The 12,643-nt window shown below is 35.5% G+C and overlaps 1 protein-coding gene across 3 annotated transcripts in view; it reads left to right on the forward strand.

Moving 5' to 3' along the window:
* Zeb2 (zinc finger E-box binding homeobox 2) overlaps window positions 1–12,643 on the forward strand; it is a 131,407-nt gene that overhangs the window by 112,016 nt on the left and 6,748 nt on the right. For all 3 annotated transcript variants that reach the window (XM_027937916.3, XM_071619199.1, XM_071619198.1), the window contains 4 exons: window positions 593–807; window positions 3,522–3,630; window positions 4,556–6,525; window positions 8,004–8,184. In XM_027937916.3, the coding sequence (XP_027793717.1) occupies window positions 593–807; window positions 3,522–3,630; window positions 4,556–6,525; window positions 8,004–8,184 (2,475 nt within the window). The remainder of the gene's footprint in view (window positions 1–592; window positions 808–3,521; window positions 3,631–4,555; window positions 6,526–8,003; window positions 8,185–12,643) is intronic.

Consider the following 12,643-nt stretch of genomic DNA (forward strand, 5'->3'; position numbering starts at 1 on the left):
AATTTCATGAGCAAAGATTAGAACTGTAATTTTAGGGTATTGTGAAATTTTTTTGTCAGCAAATTTGTGTCATTTGTACATCCAATAAAGAACAAGAACAATTAGAGCCCATTTCTAAGAGATAAAAATATCTAAATGTATTCCTATCTTTCTGAAATATTTTACTTTTGAGGGAAAAAAAGTTTAGAAACACTGACCCTCACCTTTTGTTCTTCTCTATTGACACCTGAAAAGCTCCTTCACACTGTGAATTTCCGAGTAATATGTGGCTAAAGCTTTCATAGAAGCTGTCAGTCACTTAAAAAGAATTTCCTCATTTATCAGCTGTTTAAATTCCCCCCTCCAAAAAAAAAAAAAAAAAAAAAGCTTAAGTAATTAATTAATTTTCAGGCACGGTGTGAGCTGATTCCGACAAGTCTGTCCTGGGTGTGCAAGGGGACTGGTGTGCGAGGAGGCCGGGTGCAATGATGGCACTCTGGTGGAGCAGATTGCAGTGATTCCTGTCATACCATCCCGGGCAGTCAGCCCATTAGCTGCCATTGATTTACTGACCTTTTGGCCCGCTTCTCTCTCTCTTGTCTCTCGGCTACAGACCTGCCACCTGGAACTCCAGATGCTTTTGCCCAACTGCTGACCTGCCCCTACTGCGACCGGGGCTACAAGCGCTTGACATCACTGAAGGAGCACATCAAGTACCGCCACGAGAAGAATGAGGAGAACTTTTCCTGTCCTCTTTGTAGCTACACGTTTGCCTACCGCACCCAGCTCGAGCGGCATATGGTGACGCACAAGCCAGGGACAGATCAGGTGGGGGGTTGGTTTTAAGTGATTTCTTTCTATAATAACCCCTTAGAGAAACGATATTGCTTTGATTGGCAATCATTATTAATTTTTCATGGCATTTTGAAGATGCAGATCTTTTAATGGTAATAGCTTTAATTGAGGTCTAAATGATTTTTTGATGGTCTCTTCTAATATGATTTAATAGTCTTATGTTCACGATCGAATGAGTGTGTTAATTTCTAATTTAGAAATTTTATTTGCACTTTAACTTGACTTTAGTTTCATTTTTATGTTCCACAAAAAGTGAATGAAATTGTAGCATTTTAATTATACATTATTAAACATCTCAGCAATTTTAATTCCATTTTTCACCTACTTTTTCTTAGAATTTTTTTTTAATATAGGACCTAAGTCATAGTAAAACAAGTGTTTCTTTTCATTTGTCATATAACACTTTCAATCACTTAGAATATTTTTACGAGTTGCTACTAGTTTATGAAATCTATTTTAAGCAAAATAAAAAAGGAGTATGGCATATATGTGTGTGTGTGTGTATATATATATATATATATATATATATATATATATATATATATATACATATACATATATATATAATAATTGGAATAATATTAAGATGTTGGGTGTACATTTTAAATGATCCCTTGTTGATGTGCACATTGGTAGCTAGATATGTTACAATTGTTCTGCTTCTTTTAACTTGTTTTAAAAATAAGAATTCTGTTTTGTACAGGTAATCATAGCTTCTTAAATCCTTAAAATGACTGAATAGGATTGATTCACAGCATCCCTTAAATGTCTCAGCAAAATTGTTCTTTCTGTCCTCCTGGGAGAATTGACTCCGCAAATTGATATTATGATGTGTTCAGATGGTAACAGAAGTGGTGTATCATAAGTCACAATAACTGGCCCTACAGAACTGGAATTGCCCTATATAAGCTTGATACCATATCTGTTTTAAAAATGATTAAACATGATATTCTACATAAAATTCTTATTTTTCCTTATGGGCTTTATGTTCTTTGAACAAGGAAAATAGGAATCAGCAAACACAATCAAACAATGATTATAAAGCTACATTATGGAATTTTACTGTTTTAACAGGATAGCTCATATAAATCATTCCATTTACATCTGATTGGACTTGTCACCTGAATGTTTTTCAAAGATCAGTTATGAAAAATAATATGTTTGCATAGCTTCACTTATGTAACAGTCTTTCTTCCCTTGCTTCTATGCACAAAACTACAGGAAGAAAAAAAAAAAAAACGGGGGTAGGCCTAGATATTTATCTAGCATAACTGCTTTAAATTTCACATGCAGGAGTGTGATTGTGTTGGCGCATTATGAATGGTAGCTTTGGTGTTGAAAAGTCCCCTCATTTGCTCATGGCATTTACAATTAGTAAATTAAAATGATTGTATCATATTAACAGTGGCACAACTAAAGTTTATAGTAGTCCTCTGAGGGCTGTGGGGGGAGACAAAGCAGCTGTTGCTGTTTGTTTATGCAACTCAGCAACATATGAGCGCTGGTCCCTCAATGGCGCTCGGCGGGCTGGGCTCCGCTTGATCTTTGAAGGTTGCTGCTGTTTGAACAAACCTCCCTGTGTCCCATGTAACACCATCTGTCTCACTAGGAATGTGGGAAGATTCAGCACACCCTAGCAGTTGTCATACCGTTTCTGTGCTGTCTTTTTGCAAAAGGCTTTTGTGTCATTGCTGCTTGAAAAAGGCTGACCTCCTACCTTGAGCATCCAGAGTAGATTACTGTATTTTTTTTTTCCAGAATTCTAAGTCACACTGCTTTTTTCCCCCCTTGTTCAAAAAGGTCAGCTGTGTTTGATTATATCTACTGCTTTTAACTTGTCTTTTCAGCAAACTTTTTTTTTTCTTTTGGTCCCTACTCCTTTGCACACTACCTAAAAGGAAAATGAAAAGTCGTTGAAGTCTTTCCTACTAGCCTGTGATAAAACTGCTCAAGCAGTTATAACATAAGATGTTGTCTCTTACATTTAATAATGACACAAATCTGATAGGCAACACACATCAGGAAAACAGGGTTTACATGTGCTCCTAGCACAATGAATGGAATATTTAAACATATTTACCATATAACAAAAGTATTTACAGTCCACATTTTTTGTTGTCAATGTTTATGAGTTTTTGATGTGGGGATTTTATTTATTTTTTGCTCTTCTTTAAATTTCAGATTGCTTCATTATAAGAAAAACTTCTAACCTGATTCAGAAAGTTCAATAATATTTTGTTTTAGTGTGTGAGGCTTTCTTTATTTTTTTTCTTTTCCTTGCCTTTTTTTTAGACTATTATTAGGCAACATTTTTTTTTCCTCAACAAAATTGTTTCATTCTAGCAAGGAATCTTTAGATTTTAGATCTTGCAGTAAACACAAAGAAACACAAACATCTTTACAATTATACCTTCTCAAGGGTCAAAGAAACATTCTGAAAAAGAGATGACAAATAATTGTAAAGCAAGTGTTTGGATGAGCATGTGAAAGCACTTTTTTTTTATTTGTTCCAATTTTATTACCAACATTATCACTTTTATTGCAACTCTGAAAGACTGGGCAGATAAATAAGCATGCACTCAAACCTTTTGGCCTGTCTGAAAAATAGAGGCCTTTTAAAAATATTCGTAACAAATTTTCTTTGTTCCTCCTACACAAAACTGATGACAGTCTTTCTCCTTTTATAGCACCAAATGCTAACCCAAGGAGCAGGTAATCGCAAGTTCAAGTGCACGGAGTGTGGCAAGGCCTTCAAGTATAAACACCATCTGAAAGAGCACCTGCGAATTCACAGTGGTGAGTAGCAGAGGTGCTGGCACTCACATTTGCATTGTTTTTAATAAAAGAAATTTTAAAAGATTACTTAAACTTTACAGAGACCTATTTGTAGCTTTTTGGAACTACCCATTTATTTAATAAACTATGTGTACCTCATGAAGTAGACTTATGGTACCACCCATAACCCTGTCTTATAAAAAGAAGAGGAATGCTTATTCTTCTTAAAAATTACAAAGGCTTTGATTTATTACTAAATCTAGAGGCTCCTTTTTGTCCTTCTAAAACCCTTTCTCCGGATTAAGTATTTCTGACCTGAAGAAAGTCAGCTGGCAAACTCTGAAAGCCACTCATTTTTGATACCCAAACATGAAAGAAAACGTTGAAGAATTTTGGATAACAGCTTGTGTATGATAAATGCTCCTTGATTCCTGAGAACTGTGTATCACAGAACCATATCCTACCACTGAGATTTCTTCTATATAACTAGTTTGATAGCTCTGCCAAGCATTTTATTACCAAATTGGATGCTATTCAAAGAACTAGTTGGATTGGTAGAATCAATGGAATCTCCACAGAGTTGATTAAAGCCATGACTACACTTCCCTTTAAATACTGTGACATCTTTATTGTGCTATTGACCACACATTAATCTGACACTCTGTTTAAATAGGAGGCTGCCGATGGCAAGACAAGATTTGGGATCTTAGCGGAAAAAGGCCTAGATAGCCTTCACCTTCCACTGCTAACATCTTGAATTATGTCCTCCCAGGGTAGATAAAGCCAGAAGCGCTTATGGTCACATAATTCTAATCTAAGCACCTAGAATGTAGAGGAACCCCCATTGTGTTCTTTTCATTTGCTTTCACAGATTCTTGTCTCAGCAGACAACTGCAATTGTTACCTAATCAAGGAAATGTAACTTTAATTTTAATTATCATTTTAGGTGAAAAACCTTACGAGTGCCCAAACTGCAAGAAACGCTTCTCCCATTCGGGTTCCTACAGTTCACACATCAGCAGTAAGAAATGCATTGGTTTAATCTCAGTAAATGGCCGAATGAGAAACAATATCAAGACGGGTTCTTCCCCTAATTCTGTTTCTTCTTCTCCTACTAATTCAGCCATTACTCAGTTAAGAAACAAGTTGGAGAATGGAAAACCACTTAGTATGTCTGAACAAACAGGCTTACTGAAAATTAAAACAGAACCACTAGACTTCAATGACTATAAAGTTCTTATGGCCACACATGGGTTCAGTGGCACTAGTCCCTTTATGAATGGTGGGCTTGGAGCCACCAGCCCTTTAGGAGTTCATCCATCTGCTCAGAGTCCAATGCAGCACTTAGGTGTAGGAATGGAAGCCCCTTTACTCGGATTTCCCACAATGAATAGTAATTTAAGCGAGGTACAAAAGGTTCTCCAGATTGTGGACAATACGGTTTCCAGACAAAAAATGGACTGCAAGGCTGAAGAGATTTCAAAGTTGAAAGGTTATCACATGAAGGACCCATGTTCTCAACCTGAGGAACAAGGAGTAACTTCTCCTAATATTCCACCTGTTGGTCTTCCAGTAGTGAGTCATAATGGTGCCACTAAAAGTATTATTGACTATACATTAGAAAAAGTCAATGAAGCCAAAGCTTGCCTCCAGAGCTTGACTACTGACTCCAGGAGACAGATCAGTAATATAAAGAAAGAGAAGCTACGTACTTTAATAGATTTGGTCACTGATGATAAAATGATTGAGAACCACAACATATCCACTCCATTTTCATGCCAGTTCTGTAAAGAAAGTTTTCCTGGCCCCATTCCCTTGCATCAGCATGAACGTTACCTTTGTAAGATGAATGAAGAGATCAAGGCAGTCCTGCAACCTCATGAGAACATAGTCCCCAACAAAGCTGGAGTATTTGTTGATAATAAAGCCCTCCTCTTGTCATCTGTACTTTCTGAGAAAGGACTGACAAGCCCCATCAACCCATACAAGGACCACATGTCTGTACTCAAAGCATACTATGCTATGAACATGGAGCCCAACTCTGATGAACTGCTGAAAATTTCCATTGCTGTGGGCCTTCCTCAGGAATTTGTGAAGGAATGGTTTGAGCAACGAAAAGTCTACCAGTATTCAAATTCCAGGTCACCATCACTGGAAAGGAACTCCAAGCCGTTAGCTCCCAATAGCAACCCTCCCACAAAAGACTCTTTACTACCCAGGTCTCCAGTCAAGCCTATGGACTCCATAACATCACCATCTATAGCAGAACTCCACAACAGTGTGACAAATTGTGATCCTCCTCTCAGGCTAACAAAATCTTCCCATTTTACCAATATTAAACCAGTTGAAAAATTGGACCACTCAAGGAGTAACACTCCTTCTCCCTTAAATCTTTCCTCCACATCTTCTAAAAACTCCCACAGTAGTTCGTACACTCCAAACAGCTTCTCTTCTGAGGAGCTCCAGGCTGAGCCTTTGGACTTGTCATTACCAAAACAAATGAAGGAACCCAAAAGTATTATAGCCACAAAGAACAAAACAAAAGCTAGTAGCATAAATTTAGACCATAACAGTGTTTCTTCATCATCTGAAAACTCAGATGAGCCTCTGAACTTGACTTTTATCAAGAAGGAGTTTTCGAATTCAAATAATCTGGACAACAAAAGCACTAACCCAGTGTTCGGCATGAACCCATTCAGTGCCAAACCTTTATACACAGCCCTTCCACCACAAAGCGCATTTCCCCCTGCCACTTTCATGCCGCCAGTCCAGACCAGTATCCCTGGGCTACGACCATACCCGGGGCTGGATCAGATGAGCTTCCTACCACATATGGCCTATACCTACCCAACTGGAGCAGCTACCTTTGCTGAAATGCAGCAAAGGAGAAAGTACCAGCGGAAACAAGGATTTCAGGTAATGAGATGAGATTTTTTTTTGCTCTGAAGAAAGGAGATGAAAATTATTGTTGGGCTAGGGATGTAGCTCAGTGGTAGAGCACTTGTTTACTAAATGTGATGCCCTAGGTTTGATCCCCAGTACCAGAGACATTAAAAAATTATGTAGATTATGTGCACAAAGGAAAAAAATCTCAGTAACAAATATCAGGAGAAATAGAAAAGACTCTTACAAAAGAATGTGAACCTAAAACTAAGTGGGTTAGAAAGCAAATAGATGAAAGTAGAACACAGTGCTCTATCTGTAAGCACAGTTGCTATTAAAATAAATAAGAAATGTAAACGTTTTTGAGGTTTATTTAGATTGACTCACCTGCTTTTAAAAAATGTATATTGATAACAATACTTTGGTAGGACTTACCTAGGTCCTAAAAGTTAAAGTTTATAATATTCACTCGCTCTTAAAGACATTTGCAATTTGCAAGTAAAACATCAATAAATTTGAAATATACTATATTATAGTGAAGAGTTTATTTTGAAGAACATTTAAAAAATATTTTGTACATTCCACATGACTTATTACCTATTCTTTAAACTACTAAATAATTATGTTTTTTTTTTTTAATACAAAAGCAGGTACATTTTAGCATTATGCAGTCTAATTCCTATTTGCAAAACAGGAGCATAAGTGGCAGTACACCTCTGTAACAGCTGTTCCAGTATTCCAATTTACAGTACATCTGCCCTCTTTGTAAATGTATTTAAGCCTATTTAATCTTCTCTAATATTAATTAGTGCAAACGTAGTCTAAGAAAACTGAACTGTGGGCTAGCAAATGGAAATGTATGTTATCATGCAAGTTTGCACTCCTTTGGATCAAGACAAAATAAATATCAAGAAATTTAATAATTTACTGATCCACATTCATTATTGCTCAATGCTGAAGGCTGTTTTAACATAGATAGAACATTGATAAAAAGTGTTATTAATATTCCCTATTTCAAATTAGAAAATTAAATATAAAAATATAGCTTGAGGCTTTTAGTTGGTAGACATACATTTAAATAGATTGCATAATAATAACATTTTGTACCTAAATATAAAATTCAATTAAAATGGAGTTTCTACAGCTACAGATCATTTCTAAAGTAAAGCATGCTGGAAAAAACACAAATTCTGATGGTGAGTGTTCACCCATGGATATTTCCTGGCATAGAAAAAGAAAGATTTTAGAAAAATTTATGTTTTTTCCACTTTCAGGGCTGACCATTTCTATCCTTGGAAAATAGTAAGCTCTACCATTTAGGGCAGAGAAGGCTGATATTTTTCTTGAAATGTGAGGCTTCGTATATTGTTCAGGGAAAATAACTTTTTTAAAAAACAAGATCGATAAATAGCGAACATTTTTTAGGTTTTCCAAATGTCAGCCTATGCAGAGTTGTTTGGTGTAAACACAAAGAGAAAAAGACTGTGTTGAACTATGTGATTATATCACAGGGAGAATTGCTTGATGGAGCACAAGACTACATGTCAGGCCTAGATGACATGACAGACTCCGATTCCTGTCTGTCTCGAAAGAAGATCAAGAAGACAGAGAGTGGCATGTATGCATGTGACTTATGTGACAAGACATTCCAGAAAAGCAGTTCCCTTCTGCGACATAAATACGAACACACAGGTATGAGTGACTTTGACTAGCTAGTTAGAGCTTCCCGGCCTGCTGTACATTTCATAATATTTAATGAGTACACTTGTGCAACATAAGATGTAGCATATGCTGATACCTTCAACAAGGAAGAAATAATGCTTTTGCCTAGCTCAGTAGGACTTTTTTGTTGCTTGTTTATTGGATCATTCATGTGTTTATGAGTGTGCTTGTCTTCATATCTTTCAAGTTAATCTGTAAAACAAATTTATAAGTCACGGCAAAGGAATATTTAAATGGCCAGGACAATGAAATTACATGACTCAGGCTAGTTATTGAAAATATTTTCAAATTCTTAAACTGTGATGAACATTTGTATGTAAAAATGTAACATTAAATCTAGTCAATCATGTATTAGTTTTATCACCCAAACATCAAGTAAGCCACAGTTTGGAGGTGATTTTGTTTGGTTCTTATAAATTGACCACATTTGGAATCAACTAAAAGTGTTAGTATCATAAGAGAAAGTAAAAGACCAAATATATTTGGAAGACTAAAGTTTGCTTTCTAAATTTAATTAGTTTATTTTCAATTCATGCATCACTAATCAGGAACAATTAATTGCAAAGAGTTGACAAGACAGTAGCCTCGTTTGTCCCTATGAGTAAAGAGATAGTTGGATAATTAAAAAAAAAAGAAAAGAAAAGTAAAGAAAAGACAAAGTACCAAAATATAAAGCAATAGTATTTCCCCCAATCCATGATCTATCTGATTTGCAGCTCTGTGGCTGAGCTCCGCCTCTGTCCCACCTCCCTTTCTCCTCTTCCTACCCTGAATAGAACACTCAGTCTCCTCCCAGTCCTCTCCAGTTCTTCTCTACTAGAAATCTACATCTTGTACTAGCTGTGGATGAGGAAAGGAAGAGTGTAAAATCTCAGTCCAATTATTGGAAAGGGAAAAAAAGGGGGTGGGGAGAATGTTGAAAAACATCTCACATTAAACCATTTTAATACAGAGTGGGAAAAATCAACCTAATATTAATGGTTTGGGGAGAAAAGTGACAAGGCAAAAAAGAACAGGACTGTGAGTAGTTCCTGCTTTATTTTAACTGCCTACATACATGGTCCCCTGTTGGAGGTTGAGAGCTGTCCTTTGGATACACTGGTACTCATCAGCATGCCTCAGTCCTCACTGGGCATGTGTTGGAGTCAGCAAAAGGAACCAGAATCAGGCTGAGAGTTTCAACAAAGATAGATGAATTCTGACAATCAAATGTTGAGAGTATTTGTGAAGAACACAAAACTGATAAATAACTGCTCTTACTCCAACCAATCCAGTTTTCTTTGGGGGCAATGATCTGATATTCCTTGTTATTATTTTTAAAGTTCAATTAATGATACTTTGAAGACAATCCAAATCAATAGCAAATACAGACAGCTCTGATAGTCAAGTGATATGTATAAAATGTCAAAAGTTTCCTACATTTGTCTTTTATCATAGATATTTTCTTTAGTACTAAGTCCTATTTAGGCATTTACAGAGTAAAGATATTTTCGTACCTGAATTTACTTTCATATTTTAATCAACCTCAAATATATTTTGTATTTCATTGTTCAGCAGCATTAGGCACTTCACTGAAGGCATCTTTCCTTCTCTGAATCGTTTTATTATATGACCATATGCAAACTCTATCATTTACTACATGGTGAGTGCAAAACTTTTATTTTAGTGAGGGCTATCATACATATTGACATCCAGTCAATATAATTATTTCCTATAAAGTAGATAGTCTATAACTCCCATAGCTATATAGCTAATTGAGAGACCCAAAAGTTGACAAACAAATTAATGAGCTAATTTAAAAAATAACGATTTTAAAAAGTAAAATGTTCAAGTTCTTTAAGATGTGAGATCTGCTGCCAGAAACATTGCCTAGCAACAGGATGCTAACCATCCAATGGTTTCTCTAAAGTTGTGATTAATTATCCTTCGGTCGGCTTCCCAGCTTGTCAAGTTTCCAGTGTGTTAACTTTTTGGTCTCTTGGCCAAACATCTCATGACATTACTACTGTCAGTGTATTAGGTTCCATGCAAGTGAAGTTCTTTATGAATTTTCTATCACTAGGATATGTGTGGAAATACAGTCCATTTTCCTATTCTTATTGGGCTCCACCAGCCTTTGTGTTTGTTTATATTAATCAGTAGTAATATTTTCAGAATGAATTAATATGAATATTGTAAGTGAGAACACTCTTGGGGTTGATTGATTCTAAGTTTGGGAAATGAAGTTGAATTGTCATTTGATTTTTATGTGTTGATTATGAATGTGTCATTGATAAAGTGTGTTTGTTATATCTGTCTACAATTTTACATATAGAATCTTTTAAATTAAAAAGAATATTAAGAGCTACTTATTCTTTAGGACCTGTGCTCTTTTGCCTCAACCAATTTTAATTTATTTCCTAGGCAGATACCAAAGTCATATGTATTGCTTACTCATTCTTATCAATGGCTTATTGCTTGTTGCTTTCTTGGGATCTGGGACTGGGTCAGAGAAAGGAAAAAATATGTAAATGTTGAATTTAATAGGATTAATTGTCATAAACAAGGACTGTAAAATAAAAAACTGGAACTCCTGTTAGGCACTGTCAAGAGCTCATTTGTACTCCACTAAAATTTAATCTGACATTTATTGAGTGCTTTTTCTGATGAGACATTGTTGTAGGTGCTTTAAAATTCATCTTATTTAGAAAAGTCATAAAAATTGTTTCTACTTTTGAGTAAAGTTTTAAGTAAATCATTAGTCAATTCTGTATCTCAGTTATATGATAATTTTTCATACCACAAACCTTCCCCTTATTGTTAACTTCAGTTATCATTCTAGCTGTGAGATGAATCATGAACCTAGATATTAGAGGAAAAAACCTTACCTTAAAAAAGTTTCGATTCACCCAGTATCAATTTGGATGTTTTTCTGAATCTTGCTCATGTGGAAATTTAATTCTAGGACATCTATTTTTGAATCAGGTAAACCAATCAAACATGTTAAAAAGAGATGAATGTCTAAGTCAGTTTCTATTTAAATTGAATTTATTAAAGACTTAATAGTGAAACGTCTGGAGATTAGTAGACTATTTAGTGTAAGGTACATGTCAGAACTCTCACCTATTCCCAGATTCTATACTTTTGTATGGCATCATAGCTGAACATTTTTTTTCTTCCAGTTAGTCAGTTCATAATGCAGAATTAATTTATTTCTATTATGAGAATTTTATTGAACAAATTTTCTGAAAATTGTAACCATAGAATAGTGATATGATGGACTGCAGGTTTAGCAGGCATCTCCCGGCTTTTCTAACAGATCTTGAAACTTGTACTCACTGGTGAGTGCTTGTTCTCTCTCACAACACTGATCTGTGGTTTGTTTCTTGGGAAAAGAGAGAGCCATGTCGACTGTAATGTTCATTCAAAATGATTCACACATTCTCTCCATGAAGTGACCTAACAGGTTGACCTTTTTGTGCTTCTGAGCTCATGAGACATTAATTATCCAAAAGAAGTTGCAGGGCAATTTTGCCCATGCACGGTACTACAACTAAAGCACCAGCTAATTTTTCATATACGATTTCTTTTCTCTCCATTCAGATTTACTTTGCCCCTGATGCATGCATCTTGCTAAAATATGGGAAACTATTGAATATGTACTAATGAATAAGAATAAAATGATCTAATATTAACTGAGTGCTTACTATGAAATCCTTGTGCTGAACATTGTACAAACATTGTCTCCTTTACTCCTATGGCCAGCCCACAAGTTAGGTCCCCCAAAAGATCTTCCTTTCCCTTCAAGAGTCCTGATCCTCAGAAGTTAACATACCTGAGACCTCATCACAAGCAGTTGTAGAAGGTGGATTTGAACCCAATCAGATTCCAGAACACATCTCCCCTATTTAATACTGTGCCATCCTGTCCCGATGGATGAATTACTTAGTGCTACAAAAATATCTTATTCTTTCTCCCAGAAGTATCATTTCTTTAAAAATACAAGTAGACACAAGAGAGACCAAATTCATAACATAGCAACTTGAAGTTCCCTGGAAGGCACAAAAATCTCTTTTTTCTCAAATACACTTCTGCTTCCTTTACATTACCTTCCCACCATGGTGGTCTTGTCAAATAGAAAAGCATGCTATCTCTCCAGACTCTTGGCACTCCATTGGATTTCTCTGTTATCCAGTTTACTTCATTCAAAACATCTTTTTGCAAAAGTTAAAGAATGGTGTTTGTGGAGTTTCAATTAGATTTGTTTTCTTCAGACTCTTAACTGCCTTGAAATAAGGTAGCACAATTTTTAAAATTTCCAATACAGCTAATAGTCACCAAAAAAAATAGATTTTTAATTTTTCTTACAGGTAAATAACTTATTCCTACTTAAATATTATGCCTTACCACATTAATCATCACTAAATTGATATCAGACATTCCAGTAAAA

Source organism: Marmota flaviventris, chromosome 11 (genome assembly GCF_047511675.1).
Source record: "Marmota flaviventris isolate mMarFla1 chromosome 11, mMarFla1.hap1, whole genome shotgun sequence".
NCBI classification, from domain to species: Eukaryota; Metazoa; Chordata; class Mammalia; order Rodentia; family Sciuridae; genus Marmota; species Marmota flaviventris.